The following is a 27,134-nucleotide window of genomic DNA, read 5'->3' as shown; positions in this document are numbered from 1 at the left end:
GAAACACCAAGGATATTGAGGCATTGAACAACACACTAAACCAAATGGACTTAACTGATATATATAGAACTTTTCACCCCAAAGAAGCAAAATATACATTCTTTTTAAGTGCACATGGGACATTTTCAAAGATAGACCACATGATAGGACACAAAACAAACCTCAAAAAATTTAAGAAAATTGAAATTATATCAAGCATCTTTTCAGACCACAACACCTTGAAACTAGAAGTCAAACTCAAGAAAAAAAATCAAAGACATCCAAACTAATGGAGAATAAATAACATTCTACTAAATAATGAATGGGTTAACAATGACATCAAGGAAGAGATCAAGAACTTTCTGGAAACTAATGATAATGAATACACAACAGCCCAAAACCTATGGGACACAGCAAAAGCAGTCCCGAGAGGAAAGTTCACAGCAACACAGGCCTACCTGAAAAGCATAGAGGAATCTCAAATAAAAAATTTAACTCTACAGCTACAAGAACTAGAACAACAACAAACAAAGCCCAAGGCAGGTAGAAGGAAGGAAATCATCAAGGTCAGAGCAGAATTAAATGACATAGAGACTAAACAAACAATTCAAAAGATCAGCAAAACTAGGAGCTGGTTCTTTAAAAAAATAAACAAAATCAACAAGTCTTTAGCCAGGCTCAACAAGAAAAAAAAAATGAGAGGACTCAAATAAGCAAAATCAGAAACAAAAGAGAAATCACGACTGCTGTCACAGAAATAAAAAGAATTGTAAGAAATTACTACAACAACTATATGGCAAGTAATTTGAAAACCTAGATGAAATGGACAAATTTCTAGAAACATATAATCTTCCAAAACTGAATCAAAAAGGAGCAGAAAGTCTGAAAAGACTAATAACAAAGAATGAAATTGAAACAGTAATCAAAACTCTCCTGGCACACAAAAGCCCTGGATTGTATGGCTTCAGGGGCAAATTTCACAAAACCTTTAGGGAAGAATTAACTTCTTCCCTTCTCAAACTATTCCAAAATATCCAAGAGGGGAAAATCCCAAACTCTTTCTATGAAACCAGTATTACCCTAATCCCAAAACCAGGTCAATACACAACAAAGAAAGAAAACTATAGGTCAATATTGCTAATGAACATAGATGCTAAAATCCTCAACAAAATATTGGAAAACAGGATCCAGCAACACATTAAAAAGATCATACACCATGATCAAGTGGGATTCATCCCAGGGATGCAAGGATGGTTTAATATTTGCAAATCAATAAATAAAATACACCACCTAAATAAAATGAAAGAGAAAAATTACATGATCATATCAATAGATGCAGAAAAGCATTTGATAAAGTACAACACCCATTTATGAAGAAAACACTCAGAAAAATGAGAATAGAGGGGGCATACCTCAATGAAATTAAGGCTATATACGAGAAACCTGAAGCCAACATCATACTCAATGGTCAAAAGCTGAAAGCATTCCCCCTCAGATCAGAAAAAAGACAAGGATGCCCACTCTCTCCACTCCTATTCAACACAGTGTTGGAAGTTCTAGCCACAGAAATCAGACAAGAAAAAGAAATAAAATTCATCCAAGTTGGGAAAGAGGAAGTAAAACCGTCATTATTTGCAGATGACATGATAGTATACATAGTAAAGCCTATAGACTCCACTAAAAAACTACTCAACATAATAAGCGAATTTGGCAAAATAGCAGGATACAAATTAAATATACAGAAATCTAAGGCATTTCTGTACACCAACAATAAAATATCAGAGATAGAAACTAAAAATAAATCTCATTTACTATAGTAACAAGAAAAATAAAGTACTTAGGAATAAACTTAACCAAAGAGATAAAAGACCTGAACTTGGAAAACTATGTAGCACTGAAGAAAAAAATTAAGGAAGATACAAATAAATGGAAGCATATACCATATTCATGGATGGGAAGAATCAACATCATTAAAATGTCCATTCTACCCAAAGCAATTTACAGATTCAATGCAATCCCTATTAAAATACCAATGACATATTTCACAGACCTAGAACAAATACTTCAAAAATATATAGGGAACCAAAAAAGACCCCAAATAGCCAAAGCAATCTTAAGACAAAAGAACACAGCAGGAGGAATCACAATACCAGACATCAAACTATACTACAAAGCCACTGTAATCAAAATAGTCTGGTACTGGCATAAGAACAGACATATAGATCAATGGAACAGAATAGAGAGCCCAGAAATAAACACAGGACTATATGGTTAAGTAATATTTGAAAAAGGGGGAGGGAGCATAAAATGGAGTGAGAAGAGCCTCTTCAACAAATGGTGCTGGGAGAACTGGAAAGGGACATGCAGAAAATGAAACTAGACCACCAACTTACACCACACACCAGAATAAACTCAAGATGATCAACGACTTAAATATAAGCCATGACACCATAAAAGTCCTAGAGGAAAACAATGGCAGGAAAATTTTATATATCCTATGTAGCAGTATTTTTACTGATACATCTCCTAAGGCAAGGGAAATAAAGGAAAGAATAAACAAATGGGACTACATCGAACTAAAGAGTTTCTGCTCAGCAAAAGAAAACATTAGAAAGATGAAAAGGAAACCAACCATATGGGAAAACATATTTGCCAATGATACCTCAGACAAGGGATTGATCTCCAAAATATATAAAGAACTTACACATCTCAACACCAAGAAAACAGACAACTCAAATAAAAATGGGCAAAAGACCTGAACAAACACTTCTCCAAGGAGGATACACAGAAGGTTCATAGACACATGAAAAAATGCTCAACATTACTAACCACCAGAGAGATGCAAATAAACACCACAATGAGATACTACTTTATACCTGTCAGAATGGCCATCATCAACAAATCAACCAACAAGTGCTGGCGAGGATGTGGAAAAAGGGGAACCCTACTGCACTGTTGGTGGGAATGCAGACTGGTGCAGCCACTATGGAAAACAGTTTGGAATTATCTCAAAAAAAAAAAAAAACAGAAAATGGAACTGCCTTTTGAACCAGCAATTCCACTGCTAGGATTATACTCAAAAATTCCTGAAACCCCAATTCAAAAGAACTTGTGCACCCCTGTGTTCATAGCAGCACTGTTTACAATAGCTAAGTGCTGAAAACAGCCTAAGTGCCAATCTGAAGATGAGTGGATCAAAAAACTGTGATACATTTACACAATGGAATACTATGCAGCAGAAAGAAAGAAGGAAGTCCTGCCATTTGCAACAACATGGATGGAACTAGAGAGAATTATGCTTAGTGAAATAAGCCAGGCAATGAAAGAAAAATAGCATATGATATCACCTAATACAGGAGACTAATGAACAACACAAACAAATAAACTAAATTGAACAAGAAACAGAATAACAGTTATCAGGGGGGAGAGGGGTTTGAGAGAAGGGGGATAAGTAAGGGAAGAGTTTAGTCAAAGAACATGTATAAATGACTCATGGACATGGACAATGGGGGAGCATATGACTGTGGGAGAAGGGGTCAGTGGGGTTAGGGGAGCAATGGGGAGGAATGGGACAACTGTAATTGAAAAACTAATTAAAAAGAAATATATATATATATATATATATATATATATATATATATATATATATATATATAAAATGTGTAAGTTCACCTCAAATTCATGTTGGTTCTATTCCTCACTTCATAATCTCAATTTTAAGAATCTTAGCATCTAAAATATGATATATACCAGCTTCTATCCTCCAAATAGTTGAAATGATATAATAATGATAAATTCCATTAATTGCACAATAAACTACAGAAGGTCCATATTACTCTTTAAGAGCAGAAGTGCACTATCTCCCATCTTTTTAGCTTTCACCCAGCATGACCCCAATTCTAACAATTCCACAAACTCACTGAGATTATAATGCATTGATCCTATGATCTTTTACTGATTCTTACCCACCTCACTTCCTCCTTTCTCAGATAATTTTTTTCCTTTAAAATCATCTAATTTCTCATCTCATTTGGCTACAAGCCAAAATAGTTTTAATGGGAAACAAAGTCCTATAATATGTCCCTCCATTATCTCTGAGATTCATTTCTACCACTCTCATCCTCACTCACTCTAATCTATACACTGATCACCTTGCTGTTTCTCAGATATGCCAAATGTGCTTCTATTTGGGCTTGTGTCCTTCTACATATTGCCTTTTCTACATATTGCCATACTTCCCTTACATATCAGCAAAAGTAGCTGCCTCACTTCCTTCATGCTTCTATTCATACATCAGCTTGTTAGAAAGAAATTCTCCATGTATGAACTACTTCCTTGCCATCCTGTATAATCTTTTATTCCAGGCAAATTGGCATCCCTAAAATGTCTACTCCATAAGTTGTTGTCATTCTTCTAGGCTAGTAGTGGTGCAACATTGGGCAATAAAAATAATATGGATGCATAGGACTTCTGATATTTAAAAACTCTCCAGGTGAAACTTACATACAAAATTGTGACCCTTTGCTGCAATAAAAGATCTATATTTTTTAGCATAACTCATGATTATCAGATGAAAGAAAGGGACTTTAAAAAATATTTAGAAGCTCTTTTTTGCATGTTCATGACTTATTGTATTTATATATATACACACACACACACACATGCAGACATCAATGAGATGGTTTTAGACCTTGGTTGTTTGACTCATACTACTATGAATTTGACAGAAACTGATTCCTTAGAAAATCTGTTCTCCTCCTCATCAGGTTTATTTCATAAATTTCTATCACACATGAAAGATCTTGTCAGCTTCTCAATATTTATGGATTAATTAATTTGATTACATTTTATGCTAAATAACAAGACTAACTTTTGCTGTTTGGTGGCATTTTCCACAATGTTAAAGTTAATTTTTAAATTATGTAATTGTTAAATAAGTAGCAAAGTATGATATTGATTCATATTCACCACTCCCTTGACTGAATCATCCTACTCAATGTTTACAAGTGATTTCCTTAATTATATGATTAGGTGGATAAAGTGCTTTGAGAAATAATTTTGAGGGGTGCCTATGTTTATAGGGCAACAATTGGATTGCTTTTGATAGGGAAGTCAAAAGAAGAGTAAAAAATAGAAAAATTACACAGTTGTCATAGAATAGATCTCAGTGTGTTTTCCTTCAAGTTAATGTTGGATGCAATATTTAAAACCAGAAGATAACAAAATTTAAAATATGTCCATGCATTTACAAGAAAGGAATGATAGCTCTCAGCATAGAGTAATAAGCCTAAATTCAGTCATAGAAAAAATATTTTGAATGATTTCCTTTAATATTTTCTAGGCTAGAATGTTTCATATTACATCTTTCTCTGATAATGTCTCTTAGATATAGTTCAGAAACAGATTTCTGTTTATTAATGTAACAGAAAAAGGTTTGCATTTAGTATTGAATTTGTTTTTAAGCAAAAGCAGTATTCCTGGAGAAGAAACAAAAGTTATCTTTAAAGGGTTTCTAGAACAGAGTTCTAGCCTGTAAAACCAGGCTACCTTCTCTCATGAAATTGTATTCATATGCCTTTTTAAACTTTTCAATTAATTTTGTTATAACAGTCGAAATCAAAGACATGAAATATAGAAAGAGACAATGATAAATCAGTTTCAAATAGCCTCCTGTGGTCCCAACACCCAAACATGTAAACATGACCCACATTGGATTTGCATGTGCTTTTTCAACTGCTCTGCATGCAGCTGATGAGAGCATGAACTTTGGGATGATACAGAGTTTTCCTGTGCTCCAGAGCACTTGAATAAACACATGCTCACAAATCCCAAAGGGAGAATCTATAAGGGGCATTCATGTGAATAAAAGAGCCATTCATGTCTTCCAAGTGCTTTGTAAATTTTAGGCAAAGGGTTAATTCTCTCACTATTTAAATCATAGTAACAGTTCAGTCTTCCCTTTCAAGATCAATGATTTTAGTTCTTCCTATTGATACAAGGATTTTACAGTCAATATTTTTCAGCTGTGTGAACTGTGGTGCCTGAAGGAGTTTTGTCAAAATAGCATAACTACAACCTAAATCTGTCTTTCAAAGTCAACCCAAGAAGAAAGACACCAATTTACAATCAGTGCAAAGTGGTTAAAATTGCTTTGGAATTGTTTGTTTACTTGCCTTAGTGTTTCTTTCTCCCTAAATTATAAGACCCTTGAGTGTTAATAAATACTTTATCCATCTTTACTTTCTTGATAATGCCTAACTTAATGCCTCACTCACAGATGAGCCTTGCAATGAATATGTTAATTAACCATAATTAACTATAGATTTTTTTCTGAAAATGCAGATTCTGGAATTGTGTATCATTTGTGGCTTTTGTTATGGTGTTTACTTTCATTGGACTTCTAATTCCCGCATATACATATTTATATATATCATTTTCTGATATATACTATTCATTAAATATCTACTTCACACTTATTGTTTTAAGGTAAGAATGTCATTTAAAGTTTTCTATTTATAAGAAACAGAATAAACCTGAAGGTATTTGTTTAAATAATAAAAATGCTTCATTTCTTAGAATGAAAACTTGATTCTTTCTTTTTTTTTATGGTTTTATTTATTTATTTTTGACAAAAAATTAAATTTTTTTGTTCTTCAATTACAGTTGTCCCATTTTTCCCCCATTGCTCCCCCCGCAGCTCACCCCTTCTCCCTCAATCATATCCCCACACATACACATTGTCCATGTCCATGAGTAATTTATATATGTTCTTTAAACCCTTCTTTTCCAACCTAAGCAAATTAGTGCTTAGAAGTTTGTTTGTTTGTTTGTTTTTGGTTGGTTGGTTTTGTCTATTTTAGTTTTTAGCTACATTTCAAAGCAATGCAAGACCTTTATACAATTTTTGAAAATTAGAAAAAGGAAAAAAAGATCATATGTTTACTACCTAGAGGCAACTGCTATTAACATTTGGTGTATTTCATTTTTCTTTTTCTATGAGGGTTCATGAAGTTAAACACCTATCATAAATTTTTTTAAATTTCTTGCTTTGTTTGCTTAATTTTGTGTAACAAGTAATTTTCTAATAATCATTGTTGGAAATAGCTTTTTAAAATCATAAAGAAGTCCTCTTTTTAAATGTCTTTCTTCCTCAAAAAATTTTTGTAGTCCCTTTTCCAACATAAAGAGGCAGAAAAAGAGTCTGTCAATGTAGGCAAAAGCAGATGATGTAGAGAAGAAAAACCACCAAACTGGAATCTCACAGTTCTTTAATCTCCATCACTCAAACTGCTAACATTTCACTTCCCTCTAGGAAAACCAGTTGGAAGTAGACATCAAGTCGGCTAGTGCTAAGTGAAAATTAGTCCCAAATTATCAGATAGTGTTAGTATAAACTATAAAAATGGTATGTAACTGAAAGAAGAAATGGAAATAAATTGATAAATATTGTACAGGTTTAGTAAGATTTAAGTCTACAAGGAAAAAGAAAGGGAGAACTTTTTTCCTTACTTCTTATTCATTAGATTGGTTTTTATTTCTTTTGAGGATCCCAGAATAAAATATGTATCTACAAAATGTCTCTAACTTTTTCTTTTCTGCCTAAAGAAGCACTACTCAAAGGTGATGTGTAATTTCCCCACTACTCACCCAGCTGGAAGAAGCAAAGAAGATTTAATGACTCTTCTGGCATCTTTTTCTATGGAATGCCCTCTGCCTTCCTTTAATGCTATGCCAACAGTGGGTGAAAGAAGGTTCATTTGTCTAAGAGTTGGCAATTCCACAAAGAATAGATTAGAATGAATAGAGTAGGATGAAATGGAAAGAAATTTCTATGACAAGAATAACTTTTTAAAATTTGTTTTGTCTTTTAGACTTCTGGTCCTTCTGTTACTGAGCCCTCTTTTGTCTCGACTTGGTGATGGGTTCAGCTGGCGCTGGGCATTCATAATGGTCTGGAGTGAAATGAGAGGGGTGCCTAATATAAGCATGGCCCTTCTGCTCGCCTACTCTGACCTTCCTCTTGGAACTGAGAAGGAAAAATCGCAAGTAAAGAAACATGTATTTTTTTATTTGAGTATTTAATCAAAACTGTTGCTGCATTAACATGTGCTTTTGTAGTGTAATAGCTCAACCCCACTTGGACTATGGGGGCGATTTAGCTATGATTGCAAGATTGGGCAGAGGAGAAACAAATGAAAGCTTTCCTTTTCCCCATTCTAGCTTTGGGGTCCCTAAATCCTTCATCACACACCCAAAAAATAGTTTATTATGAAGGTTGAAGGAATTAAAACTTATAAATCATTTAAAATAGTATTTGATATAGCATATGCACTCAATAAATGTTTTTATTTTTATTTAGTCTTAATACACACTCAAGAAAAACAGAAACCTACTTTTGACTGGCTCTTTTGCCTTTCGTAACTTTATCAGTCTATGTTCAGTAATGCTAGGAACCAAAACATTTTAATTGTCAAGTGAAGTTATATCCAAGAGAGTACCCCTAAACTCTCCCTAATAGAACACAATGGGCATGACTCTCCCTCTACTTCATCTCAAGGTAAGTTCTCTGTAAGAAAAATTTTTTTTCTTTTTTCTTTTTTGATTTATTTATTGTTTTCCTATTTCAGTTGTCTCACTTTTTCCACCATTGTTCCCTCCAGCCCCCCTTCTCCCACAGTCAAACTCCACCCCATTGTCATGTCCATGGCTCATTTATACTAGTTCCTTGACTGGACTCTATCCCTGCTTACTCCCCTTTTCTCCCTCCCTGCTCTCCTTAGTAATTGTTACTCTGTTCCTTGTTTACATGCCTCTGGTTCAATTTTGCTCATTTGTTTGTGTTGTTCCTTAGTTTCCTGTATTAGGTGATACCATATGGTATTTGTTTTTCATTGCCTGGCTTATTTCACTAAGCATAATTCTCTCTAGTTCCATCCGTGTCATCGCAATGGTAGGAGTTCTTTCTTCCTGCTGAATAGTATTCCATTGTGTAAATGTACCACAGTTTTTTGATTCATTCATTCACTAATGGGCACTTAGGCTGTTCCAGCACTTGGCTATTATAAATAGTGCTGCTATGAACATAGGGGTACATAGGTTTTTTTTGAATTGGTGTTTCAAGATTCTTCGGGTATAATCATAGCAATGGAATTGCTGGGTCAAAAGGCAGTTCCATTTTTGGTTTTTTGAGGAAATTCCATACTGTTTTCCATAGTGGCTGCACCAGTCTGCATTCCCATCAGCAGTGCACTAGGGTTCTATTTTCTCCACATCCTTCAAGGCATTTGTTGTTTGTTGATTTGTTGAGGATGGCCATTCTGACTGGTGTAATGTGGTATCTCATTGTGGTTTTAATCTGCATCTCTCTAATGGCTAGTGATGTTGAGCATTCTTTCATGTGCCTATGGGCCCTCTGTATGTCCTCTTTGGAGAAGTGTTTGTTCTGCTCCTTTGCCCATTTTTTAATTGGGTTTTCTGTCTTCCTGGTGTTGAGTCATATAAGTTCTTTATATATTTTGGAGATCAATCCCTTGTCTGACGTATCATTGGCAAATATGTTTTTCTGTACTGTTGGTTTTCTTTTCATCTTGCTGCTGTTTTATTTTGCTGAGTAGAAACTCTTTAGTTTGATGTAGTCCCATTTTTTTATTCTTTCCTTTATTTCCCTTGCCTTAGGAGATGTATCAGTGAAAATATTGCTATGTGGGATATCTAAAATTTTTCTGCCTATGTTTTCCTCTAGGACTTTTATGGTGTCATGGCTTACATTTAAGCCTTTGATCCATCTTGAATTTATTCTGGTGTAGGGTGTAAGTTGGTGATCTAGTTTCATTTTTTGCATGTCCCTATCCAATTCCCCCAGCATCATTTGTTGAAGAGGCTCTCTTCATTCCATTTGATCTTCCTTCCTGCTTTGTCAAATATTAGTTGACCATATAGACCTGTGTTTATTTCTGAGCTCTCTATTCTGTTCCATTAATCTATATGTCTGTTCTTATGCCAGTACCAGACTGTTTTAATTACAGTGAGTTTGTAGTATAGTTTGACATCAAGTATTGTGACTCCTCCTACCATGTTGTTCTTCCTGAAGATTGCATTGGCTATTTAGGGTCTCTTTGGGTTCAATATAAATTTTTGAAGTATTTGTTCTAAGTCTGTGAAATACGTCATTGGTATTTTAATAGGGATTGCGCTGAATCTGTAAATTGCTTTGGGTAGTATGGACATTTTAATGATGTTAATTCTTCCCATTCATGAAAATGGTATTTGCTTCCATTTATTTGTATCTTCCTTAATTTTTTTCTTCAGTGTTACATAGTTTTCCAAGTTCAGGTCTTTTATCTCTTTGGTTAACTTTATTCCTAGGTAGTTTATTTTTCTTGTTACTATAGTAAATGGGATTTTTTTTTCCAGTTTCTATCATTGATATTTTATTGTTGGTGTACAGAAATGCCTTCAATTTCTGAATATTGACTTTGTACCTTGCTATTTTATCAGATTCACTTATTAGGTCTAGTAGTTTTTTCATGGAGTCTGTAGGCTTTTCTATGTGAACTCTATCATGTCACCTGCAAATAATGACAGTTTTACTTCCTCTTTTCCAATTTGAATGCATTTTATTTCTCTTTCTTGTCTGATTGCTGTGGCTAGAATTTCCAAGATTATGTTGAATAGGAGTGGAGAGAGAGGACATCCTTGTCTTGTTCCTGATCTCAGGGGTAGTGCTTTCAGCTTTTGACCATTGAGTATGATGTCGGCTTCAGGTTTCTCATATATGGCCTTTACTATTTTGAGGTATAGTCCCTCTATTCCTATTTTGTTGAGCATTTTCATCATAAATGGGTATTGTGCTTTATCAAGTGCTTTTTCAGCATCTATAGGTATGATCATGTGATATTTGTCATTTATTTTGTTTATGTGGTGAATTACATTTATCAAGTTGTGAATATTAAACCATCCTGCATCCCTGGAATGAATCCCACTTGACCATGGTGTATGATCTTTTTAATGTGTTGCTGAATTCGGTTTGCCAATATTTTGTTAAGGATTTTAGCATCTATGTTCATCAGTGGTATTGGCCTGTAATTTTCTTTCTTTGTTGTGTCTTGACCTGGTGTAAGAAAATTTTTTATGCAGACATCACAATGCACCTAATACTTCTACTGTGGTTTTCGGCATAAATTCCAAGAGTAAACGGAATAACAGCAAGATAATTATTTTGTGTCTAAGTAATAATCTAAACATTAAAAACTAAATATTTACACACCCTTTCTGAAACTAAAATTATCAAATATTACATGGCCTCCCTTTTCTTTTTAGCCTATCTCAACCTGCCTGAATAATCAAAATCAGTGTCATCGCCATACATACCAATGTAATAATAGTGGATACTAAACATGAATCTAGATTCTGAAATTTTTAGTTAGCCATTACTTGCTGTGTGGCCAGCAGAAAGTTATTTAATTCCAACCCCCAACCCATATCACTTAACTCATTCTAAAATAGACTTAATAATAATATTAGTGGTTTGCTAGTAATTGTTTAACAAGTAACTTTCTTGAGGTAGGTGGAGCCCTAATGGGTAGAATTTACCAATTTTTGTTGTATGATCACTCTCACCAACAGAACATCAATCAGCTTATAAACTTCCTGAAAATTTAATAATCAGCTCTCACAAACTGGTAAGAGTCAGCTCTATCACACTACTATATCAAAGGGTTATGAGAAATTGAAAATATACATAAAATGCATAGTGTATTGTTAACATAAAGTAAATGTACAATAAATGAGCTATGACAATGATGATGATGATGATGATGGTGATGATGATGATGCCATGTAGACTTTTTTTTGAAATAAAACCTTAGTAAATACAGTGGTATCTCAGTACTCATTAATTTGTTCTGACAAGTGGCAAGCAAGTGACCACTGATGAAGCATTTTCTCTTATGGGACAGCATTATGACCCACCCCACAAATTCTAGCAAGTGCAATGAGTGATGAGCAAGTGCCAAGTGCTGAAACATTTTTTCTCATCAAAATTCAATGAGTGCCAGGTTTGATGAGTTCTGAAGTTGACAAATACCAAAGTACCACTGTAAAATAATTTAATGAAATGTCTTCACTAGTAGTAGCTAGTTGAGAAGAAAGTAACACTTCCTTTTTACTTTAATTTGGCTGAACCCTACAGCTGATTCATTAATACTCCTGAAGAGGTACTACAGTACAGTAAAAGCTTAAAAATATTAACTTAATCTTGTCTCTGCTATTCACAAGTTAAATGAGCTTCAGTAAGTTATAATGCCTCAGTTTCTCATCTGTATATTTGGACCCTATCGATGTTTATTTCATGGAATTGCAGTGAGAATTAAATAAGCCTGATATATTGTACAATATGCTTACTGTGTAAATATTAGCTCTCAATACTATTAAAATATATTTAACTAACTCGGGGTCCTCAACGTTGAATGCATTTTAGAATGCATGAGGAACTTTAAAAATAATACCAATGCCTGTGGAATTCTGGCTATGGACATGATGAATAATGGATATCAGACTTATTTCCCATAGTAAATAATTATATAGTTGGTTAAAATATAGGATGCAGCTGATTTTAGGTATCAGACAAAGACATTGCATGATTAAATCCTTGAGAGAAGGATAAACATATTAGGTGAATTCACATTCATTCTCTGGCTTTCTTCCAAACTGTGGCACAAAGAGGTGGAAGCCAAACAGAGAATGGTATTCTCACTGAATATAAAAAATAGAGTTGGAGCTACTGAAGCAGCCTAAATTTGTGGGGCAGAGTGCCAGGGAGAGAAGACATGTAAAGAGAAAGAGCACCAGAAATCTGCATGAGGATTCTCGGGTCATTAGCCCAATACTAATCTGAGCAAGCAGAGAATTACAGACAGACTAACAGAAGAAAGCCAGTGGGAATCTTTGGGCATTCTAGAGGCTGCACAGAATGGACAGATACTACAGTTTTGAGTAGGTATAGAATAAACCTCATGAATGCCATTCACATTAATTTGTGACCCCCAAAAGACCATGCCTCAGAAATAAAAATTATGTCCTACAGTAAGGTTTACTCTAGACTCAGTCTAAGAAAGACTAGAGCCATGCCTGTGTGGGATAATATGATCTGCCAGGACATTAACTGACTGACATAATAACACTTAAAATTCTTTAAGGGAAGACAACAACCAAGAATCTCAAGAATGTAGATACCATAGTGTCCAACCTAAAGTCAAATATTGCAATACATGTGAAGAAGCAGGAAAATGTGAGAAAATTATTCAATTGAAACAAACCCAGAGGTGATACAGATGTTAAAACTAGGAGCACTATTAACATACATTCAAGGATTTAAAAGAAAAAAGGTGAACAGAAGTCATGTAGACATGGAATACTTTTGTGGGGGGAAAAAAGAAACTAAAAAGAACCAAAGATAAATTCTATAATAGAAAAATGTATTATCTGAAATAAAGAATTTTATTTATACCATAATAGTAGATTGAAATGCAGAGAGTAAAAATAAACAATCCTAAATGAATATGTTCCAAGCAAGAGTGGGAATTATGTGAAACAAAAACTAAAAATTAAAAGGAGAAATAGTAAAATTTTATTTGAAGACTTTAACACTCCTCCTTGTAATTTGTTTAACGAATTATAGACCAACAATCAGAAAGGCTTTGGAAAAAATAAACAACACTATCAACCAATAGGATGTAGTTTACATTTCTAGAATATGTAGTATAATTGATGTAGAAAAAATCATTCAACAAAATTCAACATCCCTTATGATAAAATCTCTCAAAAAATAGAAATGGAAAAAAACCTCCTATTGTTAGTAAAGAACATCTAAAATATATATATATATATATGTGATATTATGACTAGTAGTAAAAGACTACTTTCTCCCTAAGATTGGGAACAATGCGAAAATATCTACTCTCACTCCTCTTATTGACTGCACCATAAGACAAACAAAGAAAAAAAAAAATGCATGATCATTGAAAAGAAGTTAAACAATCTCTATTTGCAGATGCTATGATTATCTATATAGAAAATCCCAAGGATTAAAAAAAAACACCCTAGAACTACTAAGTGAATTTATCAATATCTCAAGATATATGATAAGCATAAAAAATCAAATGTATTTCAATATACTGGCAGTGAATGCAAGGGAACAAATTAAAGATCAATACCTTGTACAATTGTTCAAGAAAATAAAAAGGCAAGAGAATTACAATAACAAAAGCAATTTTGGAAAAGGAGAATTGGAGGGGTTAGTATACCTGATTTTAAGGCAGTATTACATTTACAGCAATGGAGACTATGCTGTATTTACACAGAGAAAGACACATGGAACTGAATAAAGAACCTAGAATACATCCATACAAAAATTCCTAACTGATTTTTGATAAAGGTACAAAAACAATTCAGTAAATAATGAATAATCTTATTAACAAATGGTGCTGAAGAATTGGATATTCATAGGCTGAAAAAAAAATTAACCTTGACCTAAGACTCACATCTTTCACAAAAATTAATTAAAAATGATCACAGAATTAAATATATAAAACTAAAAAAAACTTAAGATAAAATTTGTGGAATGTACCATTGGGCAGAGTTCTTATTAGATTTCACCTTAGACACCTAGAGCACAGTCCGTAAGATAATTAGTTTTCATAAAAATAAAAATATTTTACTCTAATCTGAGAAACAATATTTACAAATCACACATCTGACAAAGTTTAATATTCAGAATACATAAAGAACTCTCAAAACTATACAATAAAAGAAAAACAGTCTAACCTATAAAATACATGAAGAGACACCTCACTAAAGAGGATATACAGATGATAAATAAGCATGCAAAGATGGTAAACAACATTACTTATTAGGGACGGGCAAATTAAACACAATGAAGAAACATAGTGACAACACCAGTTATTGTTGAGAGTATAGAGAAAGTATAACACTCATATGTTGCTATTAAAAATAATCAGTCACTCTGGGAAAATAATTGTCAATTACTTTTTTAAAATTATACATGCAACAACCATACAGTCCAGCAATTGCTCTCCCAAGGATTTATCCTAGAGAAATCAAACTTCTCTCTATACAAACCCCTATATAAATTTTTATAGTAACTTGTTTTTAATGTTTTATTGTTTATGCTATTACTGTTGTCCCATTTTCCCCCTTTGTCCTCCTCACCCAGCCTGCCATCTCAATTCAATAGCCAATCCCCACACCATTGTCTATGTCCATGGGTCCTTCATGAATGTGCTTTCACTAAGCCATTCGCCTTCTTTCAATCAATCCCCACCACTCTCCTTCCCTCTTACAACTGTCTCTCTATTTCATAATTCCATGATTCCATGACTCTGGTTCTATTTTGCTCATTAGATTTCTCATATAAGTTGAGATCAGATGATATTTGTCTTTCACTGACTGACTTATTTCACTTAGCATAATAGTCTCCAGTTGCATCCATGCTTTTACAAAGGTTAGAAGTTCCTTCTTTCTTTCCACTGCATAGTATTCCATTGTGTAAATGTACCACAGTTTTTTTATTCACTCATCTACTGATGGTCACTTAGTCTGTTTACAAATCTGGGCTATTGTAAATAGCACTGCTATGAACATGGGAGTTAATGTGTTCTTTTGAATTGGTGTTTCAGGATTCTTAGGACATATTCCCAGCAGTGAAATCAAAAGGCAGTTTCGTTTTTAATTTTTTTTTAAGGAAACTCCATACTATTTTTCACAGCAGATGCACCAGACTGCATTCCCACCAACAATGAACTAAGGTTCCATTTTCTCCACATCTTCACCAGCATTTGTTTGTTGTTTTATTGATAATAGCCATTCTGACAAGTGTGAGGTGATATCTCATTGTGGTTTTCATTTGAATCTCTCTGATGGCTAGTGATGTTGAGGATCTTTACATGTTTGTGGGCCATCTGTATGTCTTCCTTGAAGAAGTGTCTATTCAGGTTCTTTGTCCACTTTTTGGATTGTTTGTCTTCCTGGTGTTGAGTAGTATGAGTTATTTCCATATTTGGAGGATTAAACCCTTGTCTGATTATCATTGGCAAATATGTTCTCCCATATAGTCTTTTATCTTCTCATTTTGATGATGGATTCTTTAGCCAAGCAGAAGATTTTTAATTTGATATAGTCCCATTTGTTTATTTTTTCCTTTATTTCTGTTGCCCTAGAAGATATAGTGACAAAAATATTGCTATGTGAGATCTGAAATTTTACCGCCTATGTTTTCCACTGGGATTTTTATATTTATCATGACTGATATTTGCCTTTCATCCATTTAGGATTTCCTCAGGTGTATGGTGTAAGTCAATGTTCTAGTTTCTTTTTCTTTTTCTTTTTGCATATACCAGCCAAGTTCTCCCAACACCATTTATTGAAGAGACTGTATTTACTCCATTGTGTGCTCTTGCCCCCTTTGTGAAATATAAGTTGGCCATAAAGACATGGGTTTATTTCTGGGTTCTCTACTCTGTTGCATTGATCTGTGTCTGTTTTGACTACAAATGGCCTTGTAGTATGGTTTGATATCAGGTATTGTGATCCCTCCAACTTTGTTCTTCACAAGATCACTGAGGTAAACTGGGGTCTTTAGTTCCATATACATTTTTGTAATATTTGTTCTAGATCTGAAATACGTTATTGGTATTTTAATAGGAATTGCCTTGAATCTATAAACTGCTTTGGGTAGTATGGGCATTTTACTGATGTTAATTCTTCCAATCCATTAACAGGGTATATACTTCCATTTATTTGTGTCTTCTTCAATTTATCTCTTCAGTGTTCTACAGATTTCCAAGTATAGTTCTTTGACCTCCTTGGTTAAGTTTATTTCTAGGTACTCTTTTGTTGTGCTATAGTAAATGGAATTTTTTTTCTTGGTTTCTCTTTCAGATAGTTCATTGTTGGTATACAAAATGCCATCAATTTCTGATTATTGACTTTTTATCAGGCTACTTTGCCAAATTCACTAATTAGGCCAAGTAGTTTTTTGGTGGTGCCTACAGGGTTTTCTGTGTGCACTATTATATTGCCTTGAATAATGATGGTTTTAGTTCCTCCTTTCCAATTTAGATACCTTTTGTTTCTTCTTCTTGTCCAATCACTGTGGCTAGGACTTCCAAAACTATGTTGAAGAAGAGTGGTGAAACCAGACACCCTTGTCTTGCTCCTGATCTTAAGGGAAATACTTTTAGTTTTGCCCATTGAGTATGATGTTGGCAGTAAGTATTTTACATATGGTCTTTATTATAATGAGGTATGCTCCCTCTATTCCCACTTTTATGAGTATTTTTATGATAAATGGATGTTAGATTTTATCAATACTTTTTCTGCATCTATTGATATAAATGTGTGATTTTTGTCTTTTATTTTGTTTATGTGATATATCACATTTACTGTTTGTGAATATTGTACCATCCTTGCATCACTGGGATAAATCTCACTTGATCATGGTGTATGGTCTTTTTAATGTATTGCTGGATCTGTATTGCCAACATTCTGTTAAGGATGTTAGCATCTATGTTCATCAGAGATATTGGCCTATAATTTTCTTTCTTTGTTGTGTCTTTACCTGGTTTGGGGATTAGGATAATACTGGCCTGGTAAAAAAATAAAAAAAAGAGTTCGGGAGTATTCACGCTTCTTGAATTTTTGAAATAGTTTGAAAAGAAAATGTGTTAATTCTTCTTTGAATGTTTGGTAAAATTTGGGAAGCCCTCTGGTCAAGGGCTTTTGTGTGCCAGGAGTTTTTGATTACTGCTTCAATTTTACTAGTTGTTACTAGTTCATTCGGTTTTCTGCTTCTTCCTGAGTCAGTATCGGAAGAGTGTATGTTTCTAGAAATGTATCCATTTTTCCCAGGTTGTCCAATTTTTCGGCAATAGTTGTTCATAGCAATTAAAATCCTTTGTATTTCTGTGGTATCAGGTGTTATTTCTCCAAATACTTTGTTTTTGTTTTTGGTTTTTCAATTACAGTTGTCCCATTGTTCCCCCATTTCTCTCCCCCACCCAGCCCACCCCTTCTCCCACAATCATACCCCTCCTCATTGTCCATGTCCATGAGTCATTTATACACGTTCTTTGACTAAACCCTTCTCTTACTTATCTCCCTTCTCTCCCTCCCCCCTCCCCCTTATTGACTGCTATTCTGCTCTTTGTCCTATTTAGTTCGTTTGTTTGTGTTGTTCTTTAGTTTCCTGTATTAGGTGATATCATATGCTATTTTTCTTTCTTTGCCTGGCTTATTTCACTAAGCATAATTCTCTCTAGTTCCATCCATGTTCTTGCAAATGGCAGGACTTCCTTCTTTCTTTCTGCTACATAGTATTCCATTGTGTAAATGTACCACAGTTTTTGGATCCACTCATCTGCAGATGGGCATTTAGGCTGTTTACGGCACTTAGCTATTGTAAACAGTGCTGCTATGAAAATAGGGGTGCGTAAGTTCTTTTGAATTAGTGTTTTAGGATTTTTTGGGTATAATCCTAACAGTGGAATTGCTGGTTCAAAAGGCAGTTCCATTTTTAGCTTTTTGAGGTAATTCCATACTGTTCTCCATAGTGGCTGCACCAGTCTGCATTCCCACCAACAGTGCAGTAGGGTTCCCATTTCTCCACATTCTTGCCAGCACTTGTTGTTTATTGATTTGTTGATGATGGCCATTCTGACTGGTGTAAAATTGTATCTCATTGTGGTTTTTATTTGCATCTCCCTGATGGCTAATGATGTTGAGTATTTTTTCATGTGTTTATGGACCTTCTGTAGGTCCTCTTCCAAGAAGTATTTGTTCAGGTCCCTTGCCCATTTTTAATTGGGTTGTTTGTTTTCTTGATGTTGAGTTGTATCAGCTCTTTATATATTTTGGAAATCAGTCCCCTGTCTGTGATGTCATTGGCAAATAGGTTTTCTCATATGTTTGGTTTCCTTTTCATCTTGCTGATGTTTTCTTTTGATGAGCAGAAACTCTAGTTTGATGTAATCCCATTTGTTTATTTTTTCCTTTATTTCTCTTGCCTTAGGAAACGTATCAGTAAAAATACTGCTACATGAGATATATGAAATTTTCCTGCCTATCTTTTCCTCTAGGACTTTTATGGTGTCATGGCTTACATTTAAGTCTTTGATCCATCTTGAGTTTATTCTTGCGTGTGGTGTAAGTTGGTGGTCTAGTTTCATTCTTTTGCAAGTCCCTGTCCAGTTCTCCCAGCACCATTTGTTAAAGAGGATCTTCTCGCTCCATTTTATGTTCCTTCCTTCTTTATCAAATATTAGTTGACCATAGAGGCCTGGGTTTATTTCTGGACTCTCTATTCTGTTCCACTGATCTATATGTCTGTTCTTATGCCAGTACCAGACTGTTTTGATCACAGTAACTTTGTAGTATTGTTTGATATCTGGTGTTGTGATTCCTCCTGCTGTGTTCTTCTGTCTCAAGGTTGCTTTTGCTATTCGGGGTCTGTTTTGGTTCCATATGAATTTTTGGAGGATGTGTTCTAGGTCAGTGAAATATGTCATTGGTATTTTAATAGGGATTGCATTGACTCTGTAAATTGCTTTGGGTAGTATGGCTATTTTGATTATGTTGATTCTGCCCATCCAAGAACATGGTATTTGCTTCCATTTATTTGTATCTTTCTTAATTTCATTCTTCAATGTTACATAATTTTCAGAGTACAGGTCTTTTATCTCTTTGGTTAAGTTTACTCCTAGGTACTTTATTTTTCTTGTTGCTATAGTAAATAGTATTTTCTTTTTTGTCTCTGTCTTTGATATTTTATTGTTGGTGTACAGAAATGCCTTAGATTTCTGTATATTTATTTTGTACCCTGCTATTTTGCCAAATTCACTTATTATATTGAGTAGTCTTTTAGTGGAGTTTATAAGGTTTTCTAGGTATACTATCATGTCATCTGCATATAATGATAGTTTACTTCTTCTTTCCCAATTTGGATGCCTTTTATTTTCTTTTCTTGTCTGATTGCTGTGGCTAGAACTTCCAACATTATGTTGAATAGGAGTGGAGAAAGTAGACAGCCTTGTCTAGTTGCTGACTTCAAGGAGAATGTTTTCAGTTTTTGTCTATTGAGTATGATGTTGGCTTCAGGCTTCTCATATATAGCCTTAATTATGTTAAGGTATGCTCCCTCTATTCCCATTTTGCTGAGTGTTTTCATCATAAATGGGTGTACTTTATCAAATGCTTTTTCCACATCTATTGATATGATCATGTGATTTTTGTCTTTCATTTTGTTTAGGTGATGTATTATATTTATTGATTTGCGAATATTAAACCATCCTTGCATCCCTGAGATGAATCCCACTTGATCGTGGTGTATGATCTTTTTGATGTATTGCTGGATCCTGTTAGCCAATATTTTATTGAGGATTTTAGCATCTATGTTCATCAGTGATATTGGCCTATAATTTTCTTTCTTTGTTGTGTTTTGACCTGGTTTTGGGATTAGGGTAATACTGGCTTCATAAAAAGAGTTTGGGACTTTTCCCTCTTTTTGGATTTTTTTGAATAGTTTGAGGAGGGTAGGAGTTAATTCTTTCCTAAATGTTTTGTAAAATTCATCTGTGAAGCCATCCAGTCCAGGGCTTTTGTGTGCAGAGAGATTTGTTATTACTGTTTCAATTTCCTTCTTTGTTATTGGTCTGTTGAGACTTTCTACTTCTTCTCGAATCAGTTTTGGGAGGTTATATGTTTCTAGAAATTTGTCCATTTCTTCTAGGTTGTCAAGTTTCTTGCTATTCAGTTGTTTGTAGTAATTTCTTACTATCATTTGTATTTCTGTAGTATCAGTCATGATTTCTCCTCTTTCATTTCTTTTTTTTTTTAATTTTATTTTTTGTTATTCAATTACAGTTGTCCCATTTTTCCCCCATTGCTCCCCCCTCCCAGCCCAACTCTTCTCCCACAATTATATCCCTCCCTGTTGTCCATGTCCATGAGTCATTCATATACGTTCCTTGACCTGACCCTTCCCTTACTTATCCCTCTTCTCTCCCTTCCCCCTCCCCCCTACTGATTTGGGTCTTCTCTCTTTTTTTCTTGATGAGCCTGGCTAGAGGCTTGTCAATTTTGTTTATTTTTTTTGAAGAACCAGATCCTAGTTTCATTGATCTTTTGGGTCATATGTTTAGTCTCTATGTCATTTAATTCTGCTCTGATCTTGATGATTTCCTTCCTTCTTCTTGCCCTAGGCTTTGTTTGTTGTTGTTGTTCTAGTTCTTATAGCTTTAGGGTTAGGTTTTTTTTGTTTGTTTGTTTGTTTTTTAGATTCTTCTATCCTTTTCAGATATGCCTGTATTGCTATGAATTTTCCTCTTAGGACTGCTTTTGCTGTGTCCCTTAGGTTTTGGGCTGTTGTGCGTTCATTATCATTAGTTTCTAGAAATTTCTTGATTTCTTCTTTGATGTCATTGTTAACCCACTCATTATTTAATAGCATGTTATTCATTCTCCATGAGTTTGAGTGTCTTTGATATTTTTCTTTGAGGTTGATTTTTAGTTTCAAGGCATTGTGGTCTAAAAAGATGCTTGATATGATTTCAATTTTCTTGAATTTGTTGAGGCTTGTTTTGTGTCCTATCATGTGATCTATCTTTCAAAATGTCCCATGTGCATTTGAAAAGAATGTATATTTTGCTTCTTTGGGGTGAAAAGTTCTATATATATCAGTTAAGTTCACATGGTTTAGTGTGTTGTTCAATGCCTGTATATTCTTGGTGTTTCTTTGCTTCGATGATCTGTCTATTGTTGATAATGGAGTGTTGAAGTCTCTTACTATAAATGTGTTGTGTTAATATCATTCTTGTAGTCTTCTAGTATTTGCTTTATGTATTTGGGTGCTCCTACGTTGGGTGCATATATGTTTATCAATGTTATAGCTTCTTGATGGATTGTTTCTTTAAGTATTATGAAATGTCCTTCTTTGTCTTTTTTTATTGCCCTTACTTTGAAATCCATTTTGTCTGATATGAGGACTGCTACCTGGCTTTTTTTTCAGGTCTGTTTGCGTGGAATATTTTTTTATATCCCTTTACTTTCAGTCTATGTAAATCTTTTGTTTTGAGGTGTGTTTCTTGCAGACAGCAAATATGTGGGTCCTGTTTTTTTTTTATCCATTCCGTTACCCTATGTTTTTTAATTGGAGCATTTAATCCATTTACATTTAAGGTTATTATTGACTTGTATTTATTCATTTCCCTTTGTACCTCTGTTCCCCTCCTCTTTTTTTTCTTCTTCTTAGAACACTCCCTTTAGCATCTCTTGCAATGCTGGTTTGGTGGAGATGTATTCTCTCAGTCTTCCTTTGTCTAAGAAACTCCTTATTTCACCTTCCATTTTGAATAAGACCCTTGCTGGGTAGAGTATTCTTGGTTGTAGGCCTTTGTTTTTCATTGCTTGAAATGTTTTTGACCATTCCCTTCTGGCTTGTAGTGTTTCTGTTGAGAAATTGGTCGAAAGCCTTATCAGAGCTCCCTTGTATGTTATTGGTTGTTTCTCTCTTGCTGCTTTTAGGATTCTCTCTTTGTCTTTGAATGTTGCCATTTTATTTATGATGTGCCTTGGAGTGGGTTTTTGGGGGTTCCTCTTTATTGGAACTCTCTGTGCTTCCTGAACTTGTATAACTTTTTCTCTCATCAGGTTGGGAAAATTTTCTGTCACTATTTCTCCTATCAGTTTTTGTATTCCTTGTTCTTCTGATCCCTCTTTAATTCTAGTGATTCTGATATTGTTTTTCCTCATGCTATCCTGTAATTCCCTTACTTCTTCTTTGTACTTTTTCAATCTTTTTTCATTTTGCTGTATTGTCTGGGAATTTTTCTCTACATTATCTTCTAACTCACTAATCCGATCCTCTGCTTCGTTTATTCTGTTTTTGACTGATTCTACTGTGTTTTTCAGTTCAGAGATTGCATTCTTCATTTCTTCCTGGTTCTTGTTGATAGTTTCTATGTCTTTTTTTATGCTGGTGTAGTTCTCTGCAAGTTCCCTGTAATTTTCTTGGGGCTGTTGGTAATTTCCTTGGAGGTTGTCATAGTTTTTTTTAAGGTTGTTGAGTATATTGAACTTTTTCACCACCATTGTTTTGAATTCCATGTCTGAAATTTGGGCTATATCTATTCCATCTACCTCTCTTTCTGGGGATTCCTCTTTTCTTTTCATTGAGAGGTTATTTCTGAGTCTTATCATGTTGGATTCTTCCTGTTTGTTTTTATTTTGGGGGGTTTGTCTGCTTTGACTTCCCACCTTTGTGGCATGAGATTCTTTATAGGAGATCTGGGGGTTGCAGGGGTGCAGTCTCTTTGATCGCCTGAGCCTGATGTTCTTGGGTTACGCTTTATGTCGTTGTTTATGTTGTCTGGTTATATTTCAGATTCTCTTTGGTAGGATCTTCCTTCTGACGAGTTGATTGAGAGTCACTCTATTCACTTTGTCTTGAGTTCTTTTGTGGAGATGCTGTTAAAAACATAAACACATAGCCCAGGCAGGAGACCCACACCCTCAAAAATATCCCCCACTCTCTATTCTGCTATCATCAGCCAACGAGCCAGTATTAATAGAAATGTAGAGAGGTTAGAGCTTTTATACTATAGGAAGAATAGATAAGTGTTTTTTTTAGGGAGGAAAAATATAATTTTTGAGAGAGGGGATGATAGATTAATAATAGTTGAGACTATGCATGACAGTTGGTAATATTTACATTGTATGTTAATAATAGAAGAAAAGGAGCGAAGAAGGCAGAATATAGGAAGAAAGTGGGATTGTATAGTATTGAATTTATATAGTAGTTATAGTCTACTTATTTAGAGTGAAAGGGAGGTTAAACTAGACACACAAATGAATAAACAATAATTAAAGAGAAAGGATGAGAGGGAGAGATTCTATGAAACTGATTAGAGATATAGTTGTTTTTTTTTCTTCCTCCCTTTAATGAAGAAAAAAAAATGTTTTTACTCAGTTCAGCCTTTGTATGTCGTCTTTTTTTTCTGTGTCCACAGCTGGTCTAATGAGGTGGGTCAGAGGTTCCTGTTCCCTGCAGCAGCGGTGTGTGCCCGCGGTGGCCGGCACAGCGCGTTCCTTTGGCGCCGGTTGGAGCTAGCCGAGGTGCCTTTGTGCACGTGCCCCTGCATGCGCAAGGCGGCCTGAGAGCTTGCCTCAGGCCTGTGGAGCCGTGTTCCGGGAGTTGGTCTCTCACCTCTTAGGGCAGAGCCCCGGACACAGGCACAGTGGAAGTGAGAGATTGGCGCCTATTGAAGCTGGCCGAGGTGCTTTCACACTTGCGTGCCTGTGCGTGTGCAAGGAGGCCCGAGAGCTAGCCTTAGTCCTGCCAAGCCGCGCTCTGGGAGTTGGTCTCTCGCCTTTTAGGGCATGCCCTGGACACTTGTGCACAGTGGAAGTGAGCATCTGTGAGTCGCTGCTGCCAGCTGTTCCCACGCCATAGCCACCCACCATTCCTGCACCCGCCTTGGTGGGCACGAGCAGAGCCTGAGCAAGTGGTCTGCGCTCCGGTCTGGTGCCCACTGGAGCTGGCCAGCGGTGTCTACACACAGTCTTCTGTGTGTCCAGTGGGCCCTCCTTGCACCCGTTGGGGCACTGATCTTATGTCTGTTGGGGCGTGTCCAAGGGGCACCCAGACTCATGGCCCAGCGCACCTGGGCCAGTGAATGAGGGCACTTCCCTATGCACACCCTAGCGACCCAAGGGGAGGGTTGGGAGTGGATGAGCGCACCTCTGCGCCTGCACTCCTCAAGAATGTCCTACCACCCCCAACCTTTCCTCCCCCTCTCCGCAGTTCACAAGAGAAAAATATAAAGGAAAAATTACGTTCTCACTTGCACAGCAGCACGCTGTTTCTTGTCTTTCAATGCCAATGCCACCGGGTCGAGTCCTATCTCTGCCAGTGGGCAGAGATCCGCTCTCCTCCCGACTCCTCTCTGGGGAAGCCTGTGGTTGCCAAAACGCCTTTGTGTACTTCCAGCTGCAGCTCGGGCAGCCACTCCAGTCAGGAATCCCATCTCGTCCCTTTTTCCTCCGCTATCCTCACTAAACAGGTTTTTCCCAGATGGTTTTTCTCTAATCAAGCAGTGCCAAGGCTCCACTCCTGCCAGTTTCCAGCTGCTCACTGAGATGTTCTGTCTGCAATTAATCCAAACTACAGACGGGTCTCGGGAGCCTGAAAGCGCAGCCTTCCCTCACTCCTCCACCATCTTCCTTCTCTCCACTTTCATTTCTGGTTTTATTTATTTGGGTCTTCTCTCTTTTCTTCTTGATGAGTCTGGTTAAGGGTTTCTCAATTTTGTTTATCTTTTCAAAGAACCAGTTCCTGGGTTCATTGATCCTTTGAGTTGTCTTTTTATTTTTATTTTTTTATTTTATTTTTTATTTACTTATTTTTTTAATTTTATTTTTATTGTTTTTCTATTACAATTGTCCCACTTTTTCCCTCATTGCTACCCCCCACCCAACCCACCCCTTCTCCCACAGTCTGAGTTGCCTTTTTAGTCTCTATGTCATTTAAGTCTGCTTTTATCTTGATATTTACCATCTTTGTACTCTGGATTTTGTTTGTTGTTCTTCTTCTAGTTATGTTAGGTGTATGATTAGGTTGTTTATTTGAGATCTTTCTAGCTTCTTTAGATAGGCTTATAATGCTATGAACTTCCCACTCAGTGTTGCTTTTGGTGTGTCCCATAGGTTTTGGGATGTTGTGTTTTCATTTTCTTTCTTTTTTTTTTTTTCAGGTACTTAAAAAAATATTTTAGTTATTTATTTTTAGAGAGAGGGGAAGGAAGGGAGAAAGAGATGAAAACATCAATGTGTGGTTGCCTCTCACACACATCCAACTGGGGACCTGACCTGCAACCCAGGCATGTGCCCTAACTGGGAATCGAACCGGTGACCCTTTGGTTCACAGGTTGGCACTCAATCCACTGAGTCACATCAGCCAAGGCTATTTTAGGGTACTTTTTGATTTCTTCCTTGGTCTCATTGTGAACCCATTCATTGCTTAATAATATGTTATTCAGCCTCCATGTATTTGAATGTTTTTGAGTTTTTGTCCTGAGGTTGATTTCTACTTTCAAGCCATTGTGATTTGAGAAGATATTTGATATGAATTTAATTTTCTTGAATTTGTTAAGGCTTATTCTGTGTCCTACTATGTGGTCTATCTTTGAAAATGATCCATGTGCATTTGAGAAAAAAAGTATATTTTGCTTCTCTGTGGTGAACTTTTCTGTAAATATCAATTAAATCTGTTTGATATAGTGTATCATTTAATGCCGCTATATCCTTGTTGATTTTTTTGTCTGGAAGATCTGTCCCTTATTTAGAGTGAGGTGTTAAAATCCCCTATTATGGCTATATTGCCAATGTTCTCTTTCTTAAAATCCTCCAATACTTTATATATTTAGGTGCTCCTATATTAGATGCATATATGTTTATAAGAGTTATATCCTCCTGTTGGACTACTCCCTTAAGTATTATGCAGTGATCTTTCTTGTCTTTTGTTTTGAAGTCTATTGTCTGATATAAGTATTGCTACCTGAGCTTTTTTTTTATGTTCATTTTTTTCATGGAGTATTTTTCTTCATCCCTTCACTTTTAGCCTGTGCAAACTTTTGTTCTAAGATGGGATTCTTGTAGGCAGCATATATGCAGGTTATTTTCTTATGCAATCAACTACCCTATATCTTTGACTCTCTGTCTTGTGGAGCAGACTATATCTTTTGATTGGCACACTTAATCCATTCACATTTAGTTATTATTGAAAGGTACTTATTCATTGCCATTTTCCCCCTTTGTACCTGTCTTCCTCTCTCTATTTCTTTTTCTTCTTAAAGTGGTCCCTTGAGCATCTCTTGCAATGCTAGTTTGGTGAAAATGTATTTTTTTTTTTTTTTAGCCTTTTTTTAATCTGGAAAACTTTATTTTGCATTCTATTTTATTTTTTTAATTTCTTTTCTCCTTTGCTGTTCTATGACAGCTGTCCCAATATTTCCCACATTGCTCCCCACAGCCCTGCCCTCCCCGCCCCCATTTCTACAGTCAATTTCTGTTGTCCATGTCCATGGATC

General features: G+C 35.4%; 1 protein-coding gene across 1 annotated transcript in view; it reads left to right on the top strand.

The window, feature by feature from the left end:
* SLC9C1 (solute carrier family 9 member C1) overlaps positions 1-27,134 on the top strand; it is a 132,511-nt gene that overhangs the window by 44,131 nt on the left and 61,246 nt on the right. Inside the window, exons 8-9 of the mRNA XM_090286892.1 lie at positions 6,322-6,465; positions 7,851-8,025. Of these exons, the coding sequence (XP_090143018.1) occupies positions 6,322-6,465; positions 7,851-8,025 (319 nt within the window). The remainder of the gene's footprint in view (positions 1-6,321; positions 6,466-7,850; positions 8,026-27,134) is intronic.

This window comes from Furipterus horrens, unplaced genomic scaffold (assembly GCF_987537825.1).
Source record: "Furipterus horrens unplaced genomic scaffold, mFurHor1.1.pri manual_scaffold_1, whole genome shotgun sequence".
NCBI classification, from domain to species: domain Eukaryota; kingdom Metazoa; phylum Chordata; class Mammalia; order Chiroptera; family Furipteridae; genus Furipterus; species Furipterus horrens.
This window is presented reverse-complemented; position numbering and strand designations above follow the sequence as displayed.